At 36.0% G+C, this 20,510-nt stretch overlaps 2 protein-coding genes and 1 long non-coding RNA gene across 10 annotated transcripts; 1 reads left to right on the top strand and 2 right to left on the bottom strand.

Moving 5' to 3' along the window:
* Window positions 1-142: 142 nt before the first annotated feature.
* On the bottom strand, window positions 143-14,488 carry LOC126921843 (voltage-dependent calcium channel subunit alpha-2/delta-3). 6 transcript variants are annotated; one of them, XM_050733762.1, is made up of 15 exons: window positions 14,344-14,488; window positions 12,746-12,936; window positions 11,534-12,042; window positions 11,001-11,082; window positions 8,445-8,707; window positions 7,387-7,796; window positions 6,499-6,818; window positions 5,248-5,508; window positions 4,839-4,967; window positions 3,907-4,268; window positions 3,420-3,624; window positions 2,366-2,936; window positions 1,922-2,280; window positions 1,094-1,390; window positions 143-997 (listed from the first exon to the last, which is right to left on the bottom strand). In XM_050733762.1, the coding sequence occupies exons 3-15, from the start codon at window positions 11,617-11,619 to the stop codon at window positions 704-706; spliced, it is 3,639 nt and encodes a 1,212-aa protein (XP_050589719.1). In that variant the 5' UTR covers window positions 11,620-12,042; window positions 12,746-12,936; window positions 14,344-14,488; the 3' UTR covers window positions 143-703. The 6 variants fall into 6 exon arrangements, with proteins under 6 accessions (XP_050589719.1, XP_050589724.1, XP_050589720.1 ...); XM_050733767.1 differs by lacking the exon at window positions 4,839-4,967; XM_050733763.1 differs by lacking the exon at window positions 12,746-12,936 and having other exon boundaries at window positions 14,344-14,483.
* LOC126921877 (protein rolling stone-like) lies at window positions 14,481-20,015 on the top strand. Of its 2 annotated transcripts, none has more exons than XM_050733877.1 (2): window positions 14,481-14,623; window positions 18,995-20,015. In XM_050733877.1, exons 1-2 carry the CDS (start codon window positions 14,512-14,514, stop codon window positions 19,852-19,854), a joined length of 972 nt encoding a protein of 323 aa, XP_050589834.1. In that variant the 5' UTR covers window positions 14,481-14,511; the 3' UTR covers window positions 19,855-20,015. The 2 variants fall into 2 exon arrangements, with proteins under 2 accessions (XP_050589834.1, XP_050589835.1); XM_050733878.1 differs by lacking the exon at window positions 14,481-14,623 and adding an exon at window positions 18,325-18,474.
* On the bottom strand, window positions 16,752-18,511 carry LOC126921888 (uncharacterized). 2 transcript variants are annotated; one of them, XR_007712587.1, is made up of 3 exons: window positions 18,372-18,511; window positions 17,200-17,438; window positions 16,752-17,119 (listed from the first exon to the last, which is right to left on the bottom strand). It is a non-coding gene; the product is annotated as an uncharacterized LOC126921888 (long non-coding RNA). The 2 variants fall into 2 exon arrangements; XR_007712588.1 differs by lacking the exon at window positions 18,372-18,511 and adding an exon at window positions 17,525-17,932.
* Window positions 20,016-20,510: the final 495 nt, after the last annotated feature.

Here is a 20,510-nt window from a genome sequence, read left to right as displayed (position 1 = left end):
TTAAGAAATGGTCATCTTTGAATTTTTTATCTTGTTTAGCGATAGGAAAGAGGAGATGAGGAATCCAATGAGTTGGCGTTAATGGAAGCTTTTCTAAAACAGGAATTGTTGAATAATTAATTTTTCTTGAAAAAGAAACTGATTAACTTTGATTAGCCATTTTTAACGAGTATAATTTTATTCGATACAAGAAAATGGAATAAAAAATTACAATTAAGCTGGTGAAGGAGTTATGATCTGAATATCCGAGTGGAGGAGGGAACAAAACATTTTCTGGGGCAAGCTCCTTTCACCCTATCAACAGACATTCCGACGCCAACAGAAAATCGTATCTTGCATGGATAGGGAGATATTTCGCCAGACTTTATGTTCCCTTTTCTTCGCTACGATCGATTCGTTCTTCGATGTCTTTGGTCCACAAAAAAAGAACATAGTCTGCTTTACAAAACATCAAGCTAAATATTTCTAATCTGAATAGCTATCGAAGTTACAGTAATCATCAATCTTACGTTTCTTTTAATAAGATTAATTCATCTTAATCATGTTTCAATTTTTAATTTTATTTTTTTTTTGCAAAAAGATAAGGTTTGACGCAATAAATATCAACGTTATTATTATCATATCATTTATATACTGTAATTCGCATCGCACTCAAGGCAATCAATATCGTTAAACGAATCCATAATCTTTTTGTTTTAAACAATTATATAAACGTATATAAGATTCTAGCTACAACGGTAGAAAATAATAGCAAAGATACAGTCAATTGTGATGCCCCTCCACAGTCCTCGATCTCATACTCCAATGGATGCTCCGTGAAGCAGCCTTCAAGACGCCTCCTTTTAAGGTCGTTTAGTGGAATTTTATGACAAGGCGCGCTTTCCGAGCCATTCGCGTATTCAAGCGGAGAAATTGTCACCGGTGTTACCTCTAATCTCTTGTAACAGGTTGGATACATAGCATCGACGACCACCAATAATAAATTTGTATGCGGGACCTGCAAACCATATCATTCGTGTTTTCTTTTTTCATGTTTTAGATCAATTTAAGGGTAAAGTATATACTACTCGAGGGTAAAATGAAAGACACTGACCCTACGAGCATAGAACGGCCTTGAGCAATAATCCGAATGATTCGTGATGCCCTGGCCAGCGATCGTGTTGTTCATCATATAAAGTACCCTTTTCTGGTCGCAAGGATAATGGTAGAGACAAGGGCGAGGCGGAGGCGGCGGGTCCGGGGCGTCTTCATCGAAATGGACTTTGGCGTAGCCGACTGGCAAGTTCACGAACTGGGTCGTGAACCACGTCACACGTAACAGAAACCAGAGCAACAGTTTCCAGATGTACATCAGTGGGTCCGTCAGAGAGGTGGCCGCACCGCTGATGCGCTGTGGATACGGTTTTGTTCCCGTGAGATTGTTTTTGTCTCGGCCAAGTTTCTCATTTTGTTTGCGAAACGTTCCACGACAAGTTACGGCTATCTTTCGCCCGGCGAGAGAACTTTTTCTTCGGTGGAACTTGGCACGAATTAGAAATATGTCGCCAAAGAGCGGACGGAATCGTACAGTTTCCAGGAACTTTTCGATTATTTGTTTTACTTGTTTCTTGGGCTTCTTTTCGAAACTTTACCTTACACTCGCATGCTTCTCGAAATACAGAGCTTTTAACAAACTCTCGCTCGGTGATGGAACTTGAAAACTTGAAGTTTATATGTTATACGATTGTGAATGCTGGTTATAGTAGGGTAGGAGAAAAAGGTAAAAATGGAAAGGAAATAAGATTTGTCCAGGTCTTACTACGGAAAAATCTTGTCGTTACATATGGAAATTAATCGTTACATGACAATTTATAAAAGCAGAAACGAAGAAAAGGTATGATTGTTTCGGTTACTACAATATACTATAAGTTCAAGTACTTACAATTTCCTCACACCAGGCTTGATAATCGTAAATATCGACAGGATTATAGAGACCCTGGCCGACCATGGAATTCATCACTGCACCCTCCTGTGTCCCCATGAACTGACCGGTGTCGTTGTGCGCTTCTGATATCACGATAAAGCCATTCTGATCGAGCAAGTAACAATCTATCCATAAATTGCGGCAGTTTATCAAGGTTGAGTTTGTTTGGCCGGAAGTTAGGTTAATAAATCTCTTATAAAGATGCTTCATTGGCATTTGAAAACCGATCACTGCTGCTGGTGCAGTTTTGCGGTCGTCTTTAGGGAATATTCCAATCGAAGCTGTTACTGTAGCATTTACTCCTGCTTCCCAAGGAACTGAAACAATTTAAAAGGTAAATAGATATTTAAACGTTAAGGAAGTAGATAAGCAATTTCATTAAGAAATGATCTTTCCAATCACCTGACAGAGATATGCTGTTAGGATCTAAAATATTTTGGAAAATGGCACCTTTATACCAAGGTTCGTTTACAGCTCTCCTGTGAAGATCACCAAAAACAATGCCATCATCGTCTTCGGGTAATTTGTTTGTATCTAAATGATGCCATCTAGTTAAACCACTCTGAGTGGCGACGAATCTTAAAAAAATTCCATAATCTTCTGCTAACTGTCGCGCTCGGGGATCGTCCAATACAAAATCGCTATTGAAGCTGGCATTCGTTGCTTTTGCATCGAAAACTAACAGCTGCATCAATTCCTTGTTACAATAATAATCATCCTGTGACAAAGTCCGTCTACCACAGTTAGGAACATCGTCAGTTTCATTTTCGTACTGTTCAGACCAACGCCAGCCAGGCTTATTTAACAGGTCCAGGAAGTGTCTCAACTCTTGTTCGGGACTGTTGAATTCGTGACCCTCTAAATAGTGAAAGCGACAGTATACCCAACCGGGGTGTACTCGCCAGTTGTTGCCCATAAAGAAGTCGGAGATATTCACCTTCAAGTTCTGGTTCCTCCGGATTTCGTCTCCAACCTTGAACAATATGTGATAAAATTTTTAATTTAGGAAATTTTTTTTATGAAAATGATAATTTAGGATGAATTAAGGATAACCAGTAATATGTTGAAAAAGAGAAAGCTATTATTCAACAAAGTAAACTATTATTTTTTCAAAATCGAATGTATCTTTAAACGTTTTTAAAAACAGCGAAAAATATATGTTGCCGTTTCCGTTATTTTTACTATTGATTGTTAAACCATAAGTTTCGAACTTCACCTCAAAGTTACATTAATTGCAAGGAATTTTCCGCGCTCGATCGACCATTAGGAGGTTTCCGCAGATGGTTGCTGTTTACCATCTAAGCTTGCTCTAGGTTTCAAAGTTTATGCGCTCCACAATCTCGAGAACGCGAGTCCGAGTTTGTGGCATCGGGTTCACCGGAACTAGCCGAGATACTCCGGGATTCCGTAAACTTCTAGCAATGCGTGTGTACATACGATATCCTGAAAGGATTACCTTGATCCAAGTTGTGCCATAGTTGGGTATAGCGACCGCAAGGCCAAAGGGCGTTCCAGGGAGAGGCGCGAAGAAGTAGTCACGTCTTTCGAGAGACACACGACGGTTGTCGTCGTAATGCAATTTCACGGGTACTCCTTTTAAGCTGCCTTTTTTGTGGTCCACCAACGCGGCTCGTAGTTCCAGCACCTCTGGCCCGGGGTTCCTGTACCCGTTTTTAATAAAAACTCTTCTTAAACCTCTAAGGTCTGCCGCGTGGCACGAAAGCAATATCTTCCTCTTTCAGGAACCGCTATACTTCGGAGATTTATCATGACCAAGCTTTTAGAATAGATTATTATATCTTTTACTTTTTTATTCTTTAGGAAAGAATGAGAGTAAAATTTAGAACTTTATTAAATTTCACGCTATACAAACAAACATATCATATATGTTTCAGACGTACTATATTTTTGTAAATGTAAATCCAAAAAATAAAGGAAACTACCTTGGGCCACGACCATCGTCCAAGATCTCCACTTCCGTGAGATCTATGCTGTTGTAATTCCGCTTTAATGTGCCTTTGTAAACGGGCCTCAAATCTGGGTGCAGAATCACATATCCGTTGTTGGACACGATGAAAGCATATCCATTCACGCCCAGCTTGTATGGCAATGTAAGCTTTCGAATGTCGTCAATTGGTACATCCGTACCGGCTACACCTAGTAAATTCGCTATTCTTGTCCGATTGTTGCGATTCCCTTTACGGTCGAACACTGGCGTACTGACGGATGTAAGGAGCCTGTACTCCTGCCAAGCTGTTGTGTTCAATAGAGATGCATCCTGTCGAACGTCCTCACTCTTGTGGAGCTGTTAGATGTACAATTTAATTATTTGTAAGTTTGTAAACTCATAGGTATAGATTTAATTTGTTTTCCCCTCTACGTGTATACTATATTCTATTTCGTGTTATTCTATGATTCAATCAGTGTAAAAAAATCACACTTGTATATATAAAAAAAAAATGATAACGTTTGAGGTTGTGCTATAAAATCTAAAGAACTATTAAACATTTTATAGATGCTGTGCAGTCTTGTTTGCCATTAACTAATATTTTACGACTTACATTTCCTAACAAAAGTATTGCATGCAAAGAAAATACTAAACTTTATTTCCATTCAAAACGCTTTAACAATAGGTCAATAAAAAATCGCATTTTACAATGGGATTAATTTTCGGGATACAGGGGAGCAAAATTAAACGCGAATGGAAATTAAAATAAAAGTGCCTGGCTAATGATAATTATATGCAGGATTCGCCTAAATTTATCTGCTGGGTGTACTACTATTTCTACATTCAACTAGATGCCAAGGGAAAGAGCGCATCGAGCACGATAAGGCAGCTTTAAAGCTACAGGGATGATTGTTGCTTGCTCTGAACCTTCTGTATGTAGGTATCGTCCTCATTTATTCGAACGCCCAGACGTTTTCCTTTCAGAAGTTTCTGAAGCCGTGATTGTTGCTCCTTGTGCTGCATCACCAGCCACAACCAAGTGGCGAGTGCTGGATTCTAACGGAAGGTGAATCAGAAAATTTACAGAATTGGGGACACTATGTACAAAGTGAAATGGTCAAAGAGGAAACAGTGCCATAGATGCTTTTCGATGTGTACAGATTGTTAACATAGTCAAACGTTTTACTTTCTTCGAACACCTAAAATGATCTAATAGTCGGGTAATTTTGATTATGAATTAATTATAGATCAATTGTTTACACGACAAAGATTAAAAATTATAACGTGATTATACATTATACAATTATTAGTTATCTGTATAAAGTGATTATCTCACCGTAATGTCCGCATAAGCATGGGTCCAAACGACAGGATGCACCACATCCTGAAGAACCATAGGTCGTGCGACCACGGGGATGTATTTCAACACTTGTTCCCGAACTTCTTCTAGTGTGTGAACATGCGTATAGTAGCCGCGATTTAGACAAGCCATCCATTGAATTTCTCGAACTTTGGTAACTTCTTTTCCCAAAAGATATGTGAATACTCGTACAGGAATGTGTGTGTCATTATCTCGCCAGTTCCATGTTCTGAATACCTAAATAAAATTCATATAGATCATATCCTTTCGAATGTTACTTGATAAAAATAACAAAAATAAAGTTAGTTCGAATAGATAGTAAAAAGAAATAGAGTATAAGAAGAAGGTCGTTCGGGGCAGCATATTCACAGCCATAAAGTTTCGCGTAATCGTGGTGCAACTGTGCCGCGGCGTTATCGTTGATGATGCGTTTTCTAAGCGCTAGAAAGAGTGATAAGGAAATGCGACCACTGTCGCGTGAAGAGCATCGGTATATACGTAGATACTGAGTAAGAAGGAGAGAAAATTGTGAGAGACCGACGGAGTAGCGTGAAAAGAGGGAAAGAGTACGAGGAAATGATGGTAAGAAGGAGAAAAGATGAAGGAAAGAGAAGAAGATCGGAGAAAGATGAAAGGAGCGGAAAAGAAAGAGAGGTACAGATAGAAAGACAGAGATCGCTATGATTCTCGTCGATTCGAGTGGGATCTCATAAAACTGAAGAGCTACTCGTCGAGGATACAGCTGAAAACGCGACCTTTTTCTCCAATGGAAATCGCGCTCACCGGACCTACTTAAATTTAGTGCGGTTTCGCGACAACGTAGCGTGTTCTTACGCTCGATAATATAATTCTTGTGGAAACGTAGCTCAACCAGAGCGAATTACAATAAGCACAAGTGGGAGGTTAAATGGTCTGTAGACAGAAGCGAGCTCCGTATTTCTATGATAGAGCAATTAATTAAAGGGATTTTCTCTACATTATGAATAATAGCATTCAGATAGATGTATAGAAAAATGGTTGGATTATATATATATGTACGTATGTACATGTAGATCCCCTAGAAAATTGTCTCCATTATTGTTATTTTTCCAATTATCTCTTCAGATAAAATCGCTTTTTTCTTACTAAATGTGCTCCAGAAAAGATCTACAGTTTTAAGAGAAAGAGACCAGGAGATAATTAGCAGCTTAGATAAATAACGTAATTTTTTATGAGATATTGGTTTACTTCTGTCAGATTTCCAGGAACGCCATCCGTGACAAGCATAATTAACTGGTTGCACGATGTGTCTGCACCACACCCGCGTGTTTCTCTGTATGTGCTTAGTAGGTTGAAAGCTCTAGTGAATGCTTCTGTTAGATTAGCGAGTCCTTCTGTTTTAACATTTGCTATAGCATTCTTGAAAGTGTACACATTTTCTGGAGTAGCCTGGATTAGCATGTCTTTGAAGCAGGGCACCACATCGTATGTCACGTTTGTATAGCTCAATACAGTCACGAAATCATTATTTGAGAGAGTATCCAATATTGCGTTCACGGTTGTCCTTGCTGAAAAAACATTTATGAAAGAATGAAGATAAGCATCTTGAACATTTCACCTAGGAAGGAAAGGAAATTGGACTAATATTAGTTTTCACATCATTAAAATAATTGTTTTTATGTGATTATACTATACCAAGAATGAAAAGATTACCTAATCTTTGCGAAGATTTATGCGATACGATTGCGTCAATATACTCTATCGTCACTAAATACTGCACGTGTAACCTCAGATTCGCGGTGCATTCCAAACATGCATTACATAGTTTACACGGAGCAACCACAAATGCGTTCTAATTTTGATTCTAGCACATTTTCCGTGGTCGCGTCAGACCGTTATAAGTTTCAAATTTTATTAACGCATAAAGTACATATACGAGTACGTAGAAATATGTAGAGTCATAAATTGGACAGAAACTAAACAGTTTCTTAAAAAATGTTAAAACTGAATCAAAGTTAACGTAGTTCTATCATATCTTACTATTACAAAGGATATTCTCATAGAAATTATTTCTCATTTAAGTTAACTTAACTCCACCCTACAATTAAAAGGTTGAAATACTAATATTTCATTCACCAATAGTCTTTCCCATGCCCGTCATGCTGCCGCTGGTATCCATCAGTATTACCATGTCCTTGCTACAAGTCGCTGCCTCAATGAACCAGCTACGTACTCTGCAATCATAAATGTCAGGCTTTTCTTCATCTTCTTCCTTTCCTCCTTCGTTCCCCTGCGTAGGATCCATTTTCCACTGCATGGCAGGATATTGCCTCAACATTCCCGTGACAGAGCCGAAATATTGCCAAGACAAAGCCGGATCTGACTCGTAGTTTTGTTGGAAGATATTGTCGAGGATCTCGGTTTTCTTTATATCCTCGATCACCGCTGGTGACATGTCGTACACGTTTGTAGGTATATGCACTGACGAAAAGCTTGTATTTACTGGTATATTGTAAAAGTGTGAGTCGGCCGTTAGCAGCATTTTTCTGTAAATATTTTTAACAATCACATTTATGTTTTGTAATACGGAATCAATTATTTTTGCTGCTTACAGAGAAATGAGAGGATTATGAATGTATCGAATGTATTTTGTAACTTAAAACTTGTTCGAATTTCATCTCATTTGATTTTCATGTTTCAAACAAATGCTATCAATTTCTTCGACCGTCAAACTATTCAGACCAAGACAGAATGCTAGACCCAATTTGTGGTTCAGACATTCACCTACGAATCGATGCCGAAGACGTTTCAAGCTTCTCAGCCTAATTCCATTCGGTACCACTACTCAGAATGCTTCGATATTACGCACGAATTATGTACTATCACATATATACCACTACGTACTATAACTGTATTCGTTCCATGAACAATATTTTTCATCTCAAATAATCAGTAATCATCAAACAATATAGATATATTTTCACAGAAAAATCGACTTGCCGATTCGTCTCTAATCATTTACAGCTTGACTAATAATTTTTAAATAACTATATTTCATCGAATAATTGAGAATGAGAATTTGAATTCAGATATACAGTATACGTATAATGAAAAATCGAAGGTAGATAGATATTTGCTGTCTTTAGTTATAGAAAGAAGAAATCTAAATCGTATAAAAACAATTTCCTATGAACCTGTAAGCATCGATGTTTTTTTCCATATTTGATGGAACCTTTGGTAACTCCGCGTTCACTGGACTATATTTTCCGGACACGTAAGTGAAATTTCCCTCCTCCTCGTCGTTCTCCCAGTTTTCTGCGTGTTCCTCAGCCGCCATCCGGATGCAGGTCACCGCGTCCATCTTCCTTCGGAGCATCCTACCGACGTTCTCGCTGATTATGTTCACCAACTCCTCCCCGGACTTATTTTCCACTCGCGTGTTCATCGCTTTGTATTTCTGCAATTCATTCGGGACTACGGTTATACCTTGCCTCCCCTTCGACCTGGATTCTACCGCTTTTTCCCTCTCGTCACGCCATGCTACTATTAATTTCTTGCGCCGAAACCGCGGCCTTTTTTTTACTCGTACGCGCCCGTGTCTCATCGTATTGTTCTTTTGAACAATACGTAATGAACCTGGTCCTTCATTCCTTCGCATCGAAACAAAGTTTTTAGGAAAGAAGAGGGAGAAACTTTACAGTTAAATAATAATATTTTTATAATACATCGCTATGGTAATGTATGTATGTATACGTATAATAATAGTATATGCATCGATTTACTCTTTGCAATTACGAAGTGCTATGTACAAGTGGTGCAATTGAAAATTGGAAATCTTTAATTATAAAACTGAATTTTCATACTACATATATGTTCAGTTCTGACCTTCGAATTCTAAATGTTACGGACGATTTACAAAAACATTAGAGTACAAGGCTTTACGAATGTCAACTGCTTCATGGTCATTTTTCACTTTTACCCGACTCATTTATAGTAATGACTGCATTTTTCGCATGGTTATGCTTCGTTCTTGATAAAAGGACAACAATGATCGATAAACAGCGTAAACCAGTTTCTTTTCTATCGACCAATTTTAGTCATATCCTTGTAAAATATGTACGGTTATTATAGCGAACCTCCTGCGATCCACTTTGGATATAGCCTATTGTATTACAAATCCTGGCTTAGTTTTATTAATAATGACAGCCATGAACCATCTGGCGAGAATGCAATGTTACTGCATTATCGTGAATTATCATAACACCTGAAGTTTAGTTCAGTACAAAATAAAGATAAAATTATATTCGTTTTCATAACAAAATATTTGTTGCAAAGACCGTCTAGATTTCTTATTGAAAAAATATGAATCATAAATGTAAAATTGTTTTTTTCTTTAAAAGACGTCTTCTTTAATGAGACATTAACTTTTAGCAGCTTTCATAGAGTTATGTTTTCCCGTCATCAACTCGTACATTAGTATTTTACGTTGTTTAATAAATAGGCTTCAGCAGATACAATCTATTCATTGTTCAAAACGTATCGCAGGCGGCATCTATGCACGGAGATCGCGCTTCAAAGCGTAGAACACTTTCCTTACGCAGATCACAAGTACTTTCAATTTGCGTAACATAATTTCAGTTGCTTTTTCAGGGCCATCTAAGCTATATATAGATAACGGGTAATTTATTGAATCAATGAATTATCTTTCTATAAACCAAAATTACCAACTAAGTTATTAACGGCCAAGTAATCAGCACAAGAGTTTGACGATTTAGTTTATCGTAGGTCGATACATTGTATCTTCGTTACCACTTATCATAGACGAGTAATGCATTTATGTATTTTTCCACTTTCTCTTCTTAGATAAAGTATAATATCCGGAGTGCAAAATTTTTTATCTGAATGTGACTTTTCGGGAGTATTTAGGTTGCCAAACCGGAAGATGACAGTTGCCATTCATGGAAATGAATGATTTTGAAAATTCGATTTTACCAACATTTAGCTGTTAAAGATCTTAACTGTAGAAATTCGTGCAAGGCGATGATCATGCAGAGCGGTAAGCGGTAATACACACGGTGGCACAGCCAATACTAATACTCCAAATATAAATTTTGTGTTTACTGCTCTCAATATGATCACAACCTAGATGGGCCAAATCTAAATAATCTAAATCTATTCCAATACTCATGGTTCAAATGCATACAGAATAAGTCACACGGTGGATTAAGCGCATCAAAGTTTGAAAAGAATATCGTCAAGATCCACGAAGTCGTCATACATCAACAAGTCGACCGAGATTTTTTACGACTTATTTCCGTGAAAAGTCATTTCAGACGATTGACTCATTTCGGCTTCGGCCGAAAAATCTCTAAAAAGTATAATTCTAGCCGAATGTTTTGCAGCCCTGATATTATACTAGAGCCTTCTTTTTCATCAAATATTTTCTTTCCTTTTTGTCTCTCTCTCTTGTGCCTAATTTTCTTCTTTTCCGTGTTGATTATTTTTTACATTAGTAATAACTTTGTTTCCCTTGTGTTTTGTGTCGGTCTTTCTCTTTTACTATTTTCTTCTTCTCTATCCGTTAAGTCTTCTACCTCTGTTAAGTGACGATAATCATGTACGGGGGCGTGACAAAAATAGTTACACGAATCAACCGATACTGATGGGCAGACAGAGAAAGAGAGAAACACGCGATCGCGTGTAACTTATGTATGGACATAGATGCATGCACGAATGAAGATCAAACTTACGCTTAATAACTCTTCGGGTCGCGCCACCTTTTCTGCAAGTTCCCATAATTCGTCGCCCAAGGTCTCTGCCCATCGCGTGACTCTGTAAAGCGATAAAATAATGAATGTACTCTTCAATTTCTGTTCCATTAAATGAATAATTAAACAGATTATAGAACATCTATTGTCATCAAATCTATACAAATGCTAGAATAACAGTTATTGTTTAACGATATTTAAAGAACGAAGAAAGTATTTCTCCTTGAATTACCATAAAATAATATTGATTTTAAATTTATATTTATATTTTGATATTTAATGGAAATAACGGAAATTGATGACAATCTGTCAAACTAAAAAATAATACAGGTAAAATCAATGTCTAATCCCTGTCAGTTTCGATATACGATATACGGTATAAGCCATTCCAAAAAGATCAGAAACAGTTAACGTGATCGTATCCATTAATCATTTTACTATTTATATGTATATTTTTTGTTCAAAATAATGCCGTTCCTAATCTAAAAAGAATAATAGATATTAACATTACTTACATATACCCGTCTTTAGCCAAGCAGCCGGTGCATAGTAGGAAGCAAATGGTGAGAATAATCCAACGGATATTGAATCTCTGTCGCATTGTTCGAGAGATGGAGATTCACGTTACACCACGATTTAACCGCAGAAGAGGTATCGCAAACCCATCATTCCGTTCTGTTTTCTATACCTTGTGAATCTGAATCGGTGGCTGCACGTTTGCCTCTATCTTAGTATTTTCAAGTCTTCTGAATCTCGAGAGACCGGCGAAGGCAAGATGTCTCGCTTATTTTTGGTACACGAACGGTGCGTCGTCTCGTAATCCAACGAATCACAAAACTCGGTCTTCCACCACGTTGTTTCCTTCGCGTGGTCCCGTATATTTATAAAATTGTAGCTCTCAGTTAGGATCATGACTACGCTTCCAAATACTTGTTCTACATGTGTGTGAGTATTAATCAGCCGTAGGAAATCCTTCTTATTGGCCATGTGTTCGAAATATTTCATCAGCATAATCCATTAAATCCTGAAAATTTGATAATTTTATCAATTGCTTTTATTTAGGATTTTATATACAGAGTGTTCCATTCGAAGTTTCACACAGCTTACGTTTTATTGGAACATCCTGTATACTCGATTGTTCTATATATAATGTAACAATGAATATAATAAAACTATTATTTAAACGGCAGATTAATTTTACTTTCAAATAAATTACAAGCATATTAGATTCTACTAATACAATTAAAAGAAAGTCTTCGTGTTTGAGGAAGCGCCTACCAATCCTCAAACACGGTATTAATCGAATAAAACGCCTTACTACCGGTAACTAATGATACGCGTAAACCGCTTACGTACGCATACACGGGTAACCGGAGATCTCTGTAACCATACAAAAAATGCATAGGCGTATAGGAGTTACATTCTTGTGGAGAATCCGAGTGTCGTTTTCATTTTCTCAAATTCATCAGAATTTTTAACTGGGAAGAGTGAAATTCACATACAACAGCATAAATAAGCGATGTGGAGCGTCGAAGCATCTACCGTAATTTGACTATGCTTTAACGCACTATTCCATAGTTGCATAACGCCGAAAACACGCACACTTGACTGCTCCATCATCATCTAGTAGCCGATTCACTAATGAACGCCCGGTCGGTGGCGTGCAATCATTTAAGGTAGAATCAAGACCACGTCATACGCTTAACAAGTTTCAAAAGACTACCTACCGCGTACGTGTTTGCAATCAGCAAAATTGCTGCATCGTTGCTGCTTGCTGAGACTATTCAATACCTTATCACACGCAACCACTGAACGGTGGTTGTGCGGTAGAATATTGTGTATGTGCTCGAAAGTCTGGTGATTCCAGCCGACCAATCACCTCACAGCTTGGTCAACCTTCTTTTCCTAGTAGACCATCCTGTACGGTTTAAATAAGAACTTTAGGAAAACTTTCACTCGCTCGTTTACTTTACCACTTTACATTCTTTTATATTAACTCTTTACTTTGAATATCCTCAGTTCCAAATTCTTTTTATTTAGAATCTTCGAGGTATACATATAATGAAATGATAAGATAGATGACTTGTATATATAAAGTTTGTACAGAGCAATTTGTAAAGTCAGCCGTATCATCGATCAATTCTTCGAAATACTGCATACTGCTCGGTTCACGATCTACGTTGAAATCAACAAACCGATTCGACCTCGGGGAACCCACCGCAGCCCTAATTCGGTATCCCTCGTAAACGTCCAAAACGACGATGCGAACCACACGATTGCGTTTGCGTAAAACCTTGACCACACGGCCCTTTTTTTCTTGCAGGAGAGATAAACTAATATATTTACCTGTGTTAACAAGTTTTAAGCATGGAAAGTTATCTTTATAGTGAACACAATAAAATATTATACTTCCATAATTCTTGTAAACAGTGAGAAAGCATATCTACTAACAAGGAAGACGTAACCCATTCAAAGAATTAGAGAAATCTTCCTTATAATGAATGAGGCAACGCGTGACATTACGAGTCAATCGCGTTAGTTTCAGAGCAACCATGTGAGTACTTCTGGACGTATAGAAGACCATGTGTTCGGACGAAATTAATAAAGTTCCAAAGCGTGGCGTGTTTTTAGATGATTATTGTACAATTAAAGTAATATCTCCTTCTTTAGCGTTAATAAAGTTATCATCTTTTATTAACTAATTTTCACATAGGGTTTCGCAATAGAGCCGATTGACATCTCAGCAACCCTTACATAATACAATGCCATTTTCACTAAAATAACAATAATATGAGTATTTAAAAGCAACATAAGCTGGCTAACGAGCAATTAGCGTATTAACTATTTGTTTAATCGATCGATATTTACCGGAAAACTTGCACAGTTAATTTTTCTACGAACTAATTATCCATTGATTCTTACTATTTAAATCTTTGATGAATTTTTTATCTCTTCATTCGATCTTCTATCTTTTTATCGATTTTAATACTCATATATCATATATTCATAAATAGATATTCATTTTTACTTAATATCATATTCAAATATCACATTAATATGCACATAAAATATATTTCAGACATGAAAATGGATTTACACTTGTGATATTTTTAAGTACATATTTTTTAGTCTTTTTTTAGCAAACCTTGCTTAAATATTTAGTTAGCAAATACTAAAATAGTTATTCTAAAAAACTCATTATTAAAAAAAATTCCATTCCGTCAACATCAATGTGTTTTTATGAGAAAGGATCCGGGGAGCACTAGGCAAAGGTACGTTCACCGTAAATACATAGTAAGTCGTTCATAAAAAGGAGGAAACTCACCGGCAATTATTATCAGAACGTGTCGAAAAGGTGGTCGCAAGGAACACAGTGCCGTATACCACGGGGGGAACAGCTGGTGCATAGCGATTGATATTGATTTGAAGCACGCGGAGCCGGTTGCCGGGCAGTCACGGGCCAGGCGTACGTCGAACAGGAGGCCGGACTCAAATGCCTCCCGAGTGCGAGGAAATAGAGGACCATGGCGTGCCGGAGAAGATTTCCTGCATTGACGGCAGGATCAAGGAACATCTGCGGATTCCGGCACCCGCAACGCTATGCGGTGCGAACATTTATCCTCGTTCTTTCCTTTGTTACCGGTTTCTTTTTCCTTCTTACGTTTATGTCGCGCCGTTCATTCGATAGTAAGGACTTCGCGTTATCTTCATTACTACGTAATGGATTTTCCAACCGGCTATAGATTCTTCACACGTGCTGTCTATGCGTGTTTCTCGATCATTCATAGAAGAAAAGTTGGAGGATTAAATGAGTCAAAGATCTTGTGCAGGTTTACAGTTGTTCGGTGATGCGTGTGAATATAATTCTTCTTCTGGTATTATAATGACAGGAGGATTAGATGTATGTGAATCAGATTGTTTAGAGTGAAGGATCAGTATCTGAAAAATGTAATATTTTGTAATTGAAGGATAGAGATGACAAGCACAGACATAAGTTGTGTTCTTTTTCTCAGCGTACAGTTATTCCAAAGCTATAAAATCTACTAATTTTTACGCGTGACGTCAGTATACGCAAGATCCACGTTCCTTTTGTTTTTGTAAGTTACCGAAGAAGAACCTGAGCTTTAAGTGGGTTTATAGCTTGTATACTAATTCACATGTTCTTCAGCATGCTCTGAAAGACGCTTCTTCCTTTTTCCTTAATTTCTCGAGTAAAGTGTTACAAATGAGTGTTTTACAAATAATACATACTTGCAAGAGTATATGAAAGATAACACGTGCTTCAATCTCTGGTAAACGTATATAGTTATTACGTTCCAAACCTTTTGACGAATGTCATTGATGATTCGAATATAAAATTTTAATTATTTAACTTGAAATTATATAATTCATGAGTTATGTATATTTGGCCAAAATAATGAAGTGGATTCAAAAGGATTCAATTCCACGGACGTCCTCGAAATAAAAGCTATCAACCGCGATAGTTGAACGAAAGACGGTTCTGTGAATGTGTGCAGTGAAGCTGATCGTTCAGGGGCGGTTTAAATACATAGTTAACAAAGGGTGGAGGAAGGGAAAGGGTAATGTACGGATTGGATTGATTTCACTCATGGGTATAGGGTTTTGACCAGACTGGACAGGAGACTGGTCAGTGACGGGTCAGGCGTTCTATCGTGCAGGCAAACTGTGTGTCTATGGTGGTCGAGGATCGACTTGATCGAAGAATACGTTGTTCGTGTCATAGCCCTCAACAGCTGAAGTCTACCTCCCTCTTCGTGTACCTGGTCAACAACTCGGTTCGTGATCTGTTTACATTCTTCTCTTTTCTTTCATTTTAAAACAGAATTTCTCCTTGCTTCGCTATATAAAGAAAATTATTGTTATTCGAAATATGTTATTTGTTTTTTTTAGAGTTTGATCTCTTTGAAGATTTTAAATTGTAAAAGTCTAATCTGAAAATGTAATATATATCACATATATGTACATATATCATAGATCGTTACCAATATTGATAAGATCGGTTTCATAAAGTGCCGCAGTGATAACGAAATATTTTGTCAGATGTCAATATCAAGAAATCGAACTTGACTTCGCTTGAATTAAAGGAGCTTCAGTTTTGTTCTTAACTCAATAGTGAGGAGTTCCTTCAATGTGTTACTTATACAATTTGTAAGTACTAGTACTACATACGGGATGAGTCAATAAGAAGTACATAAGATATAAAATAACTAGTTAATTACTAGTCTTATCGAATATCATTTGAAATGAATTATGTTGCATTTTCAGAGACTCATCGGATAGATGCAATTTCATTTTTTTATATCTCATATTTTTATCTATTATATTTTTAAATGGCACCGTATATTTTTTAGAATATTAGTCGACCCAGCTGGTCATTATCTGCAAAAAATATCTATTTGCTAAACTAATGATTTTGCGCTATAAATAAGTTAATGCCTTTTTATAAAGAATATCCAGTAGGATCGATTGATGTTATAAAAACTACAACGTGACATTTAAAAAATTCGTAGTCATCTTGATACATGGTCTTTTCAGAAAATGTAAGATACTAGAAAATAAAATTGCATCCATTTTATAAACCACGAAATACAACATAATTCATTTAAAACGTTTTTCGTCAATAGGTAACAAGTTATTTTAGATAGTACTTCTTATCGACTTGCTCTGTATGTATTTAATACACAAGCAGATATACCTCGCGCCTTAAAAAGATTTATGTTTGATTACAACCTTTTTAAATTTCTATCGTTGGGATAGGTTTCTTCCATGATTATTACGAAAAGTTGTGGTCCTCAGTAAAACGATCCATGTGGGTGTCATGTGTTGATTTAAATTTATCAACGGATTTATTCAATTATCATCAAAGCCATACTATGGCTACGTAATCAATTGCCTGAATGAGATAATCGATCGATTAATCGAATTTCAATGTAACACGTGATTAAAAAATTCGTCTTTCCACGCCATTATCGGGTTTTCCATTCATTAATCTTGTATTGTAGATGTAATTTTTTCGCAATTAGTGTGAATTCCTAAGGATGTTGATCCTTGAGGAAAAGTTTTTACTTGTAGTTGTGTGACTATAATGATAATAATAGAAGATTGTAATAAATTAAGAGAGAATTGGTATTGGCCGATTGACCGTGCTGTCACGACTTACGTATCTATATATATATACGTGCATATGCGCGGTGCGTGAGCTTAGAGCGCTGTCCGTGCGAACCTCAGCGCCTTGGGTTAACAGGGTTAATTACTTCAAAACAGCTCCCATCTGCGCCGGTGTCTGGACAATGCCATTAAAAATTTTACACGGCTGTCTCACCTCAATCGCTTCAATCCTTCGAATGAGCGGCATGGCGTACTTTTTTCTTTTATTTCTACCGCTCAAGCTGTTATAACCTATAAATGATGCTATGTATTTATACCTCTGGTACATTTAACTATTTCATCAATTATTAAAAATTATATAATGTTTAAGATATCACTTGATCTATGTAGTCTTGCTTTGTATTTCTCTAGTTTGAAATGTTGACAGTATATGAAGAAATATGCATGTATATATATATATACACATATATGTTTACTTTTTGAGAAACATATATAATTTTTTAAAATATTTGTCGAAATATAAATTTATATGAAACGCAAAACTTAAACATTGGAATATTTATCCAATTAGATTCACTTCCTGTGCGTATATTCTTATCAAATATTCGACTTTGCTCAACACAAACTTGTAAATTACAATATTTTTTTGCACTTAACCTTGTGGAGGTCGCGTTCGTAGAAATTCCTTCAGCAGTCGCGGTGTATCTAGCAAATGCAGTAACTTAAAATCTATGCTGAGGTGCTAATTTTTACGAAAAGACTGTATAAATGTATGAAATTGTTTTTAATTATGATAAAATTAATACAAAATATAATACGTAGATATGTTTACAGTACATATGAATTATATAATTACTAATTTAAATATAAAGAATGAACAATTATGAATTTAAAAAGAATTGAATTAGAATTAGAATATTTTAGAATTAGATTTTACGTGCATCTGTCAGATCACCTGCGACCTAAACAGGAGAATAATTGATATTTGTTATGACATTGTAGTTTTATTTAATCTTGCATTTAGTCACTGCTAGACCAATTGACATATTTTATTTAAGTTAAAAAATAATATTATTTAGTAATATTTGAATAAACGCTATTTTTCGCGGTGAAGATAAAATTGTTCGAATAGAACCAACATGGCTGCGTCCACGGCGATTCTTTAATCACAAGTAGAGGTTATGTTACTTACCAATTTTACGACAACGGTATTATTTCACTTACCAGACTTTTAACAAAAGCTTCGCATAAAAGATGGTATTAACACTATTCAGCAGTTTGGTAGTCCCAACACGATTTCTTTTTTCACTTCTACAATGTTCATCATGTAAGTTATTTTTTAATATCATCGATTTTCGAAACCAACACTATGCAGTTGCCTTATATGTTTCTGTCACAACACAACACCTGTTATTGAATTTCCACAACACTACGATCATTTTCCTTTATGATTTTTATCTTTTTATTTCCAATTTATGAAAATTCGTATATCAATCACTTGTATTGTCATTGTCGATTTTGAACTGCTCAAAAGTTTTGAGCGGGAAATTTGCCGGAAATGAACAAACACGCATGTGTACTATAACACGATAATTATTCGTAATTTCAAATCCAAATAACAGGATTCTAATTACTGTAATATAACAATCATGCACAGACAGCAGAAATTATTGTAGCAGTCCAATTTTAATGTTTCGTAATTTCTAATATCTATCTTGCATAGCAGCATTCGTTCTAGGCTTTAAAGTTGCATAGCAAATATATACCATATTTTTTTACTTTCATTGTACGTAACCATTTTTTATGAATATCCTACGTCATTAGTGATAAATATTATTTATTTGCAGGTCGTCGAACAATGGTAAATAAACTCTGGTGTCAAGAAGCAGCAAGGAAGTGGTTCTACAAAAAGGATCAGTCACTACATTCACGACTCTTGTCCGAACCAAAATGTCAGAAACATGTAGCCACCTGGTACCTACTTTATCGTTGGTTAATCTTTATGGCCTGGGCTTGTATAGTCGTGTGTTCGATTTTCGAATTCGGTAGCTACAAACCTATGGTAGTATATGATAAGTGGCCAATTTATTTGACAAACTGGGATTTAATATTGGGTGTCAGTCAAGCCTTGCTTGGCGGTTTTCTCGTATTGAGAAGATGGAAATTGCAAAAAGTATCAGACTTTGATCCTTCCGCGTTGATGCTGGGATTGATAGACAGAGTTTATTGGTTCCTTTACGTCGTAACTACTAGTATCGCGTTTGGAGTTACGATTACCTATTGGTGCAGCATATTCGATCCCAGGATTCACTATTTGGACCCTTTAAACATTATGCTACACATATGTAACAGTATTTTAATGATAATTGATTTTTGTATTACAAGCATTCCGTTTAGGTTAAGGAACTTCTGGTGGTGTTTAATTATAGTGTTTTTGTACACCATGTTTTCACTAATATATTATTTCGCTGGAGGAGTAGACAAGAATGGTTATCATTATATTTATAAAATCCTCGATTGGAAAAAACCTGTTCAAGCTTCATTGATATGCGTAGGCGAAGGTATATTTATAACCATATTGCATTCCTTAATGTGTTTCCTAGAGAAAGTGAAGGATCGATTGTATCTGAAGATCGATAAGAAATTAGGAAGACCGTATACGGAAACACACATGTCTAGTGTAGAGAAACATGCCGACATTGTCTGAAAATTAGCGATAATAGGCAACATTTTTTCACGATTCTAAAATGAAGTATTATGTAATTGTACTTCGTCTTAATATCTTTAGAAATTCTGTACCATTCGAAACTATAGTTTAAAGCATTGATATACCTATCTTTAGAAAAGTTAATTTTCTATTTTTAGCTATCAATAATTACGACTAGCGCCTATGTGGAGGAAGAGAGGACTTTCTTTCATCCTCATTCAATGAAGTTTATATCACATTGACAATAAATTGATTAACAGAATTGTGATACATAAAAACATACGCATGTGTACGTGCACGATTATCATATTTATAATCGCAACGTTACTAAACAGTATTTTTCAAATTATTTCTTTAATAAATACCATACATTACAAAGATTAAAAACTGTTACAAAAGCAAAATTTAAAATTAATAGAAAGTCAATTTAGTAAATAAAGTCAGATATACTGCGGCCAATAATTTTGTTAGTTAAACTATTAATTTTAGCGCTATGAAAATATATTATGTATATTTAATAAAATAAAAATAATGCATTAAGGGTATTTTTAATACATGCACCTAGTGCGTTTATAGGTATTAAAGTACATATCTAATTTTGTGCAGCTTATATTTTGTCCAATTATTTTTTAATTATTGTATTGTATACCAATTTT

This window comes from Bombus affinis, chromosome 11, assembly GCF_024516045.1.
Source record: "Bombus affinis isolate iyBomAffi1 chromosome 11, iyBomAffi1.2, whole genome shotgun sequence".
In the NCBI taxonomy this organism is placed as follows: Eukaryota; Metazoa; Arthropoda; class Insecta; order Hymenoptera; family Apidae; genus Bombus; species Bombus affinis.
Note: the sequence above shows the minus strand (reverse complement) of the source record. Positions and strands in the feature narration are given on the sequence as shown.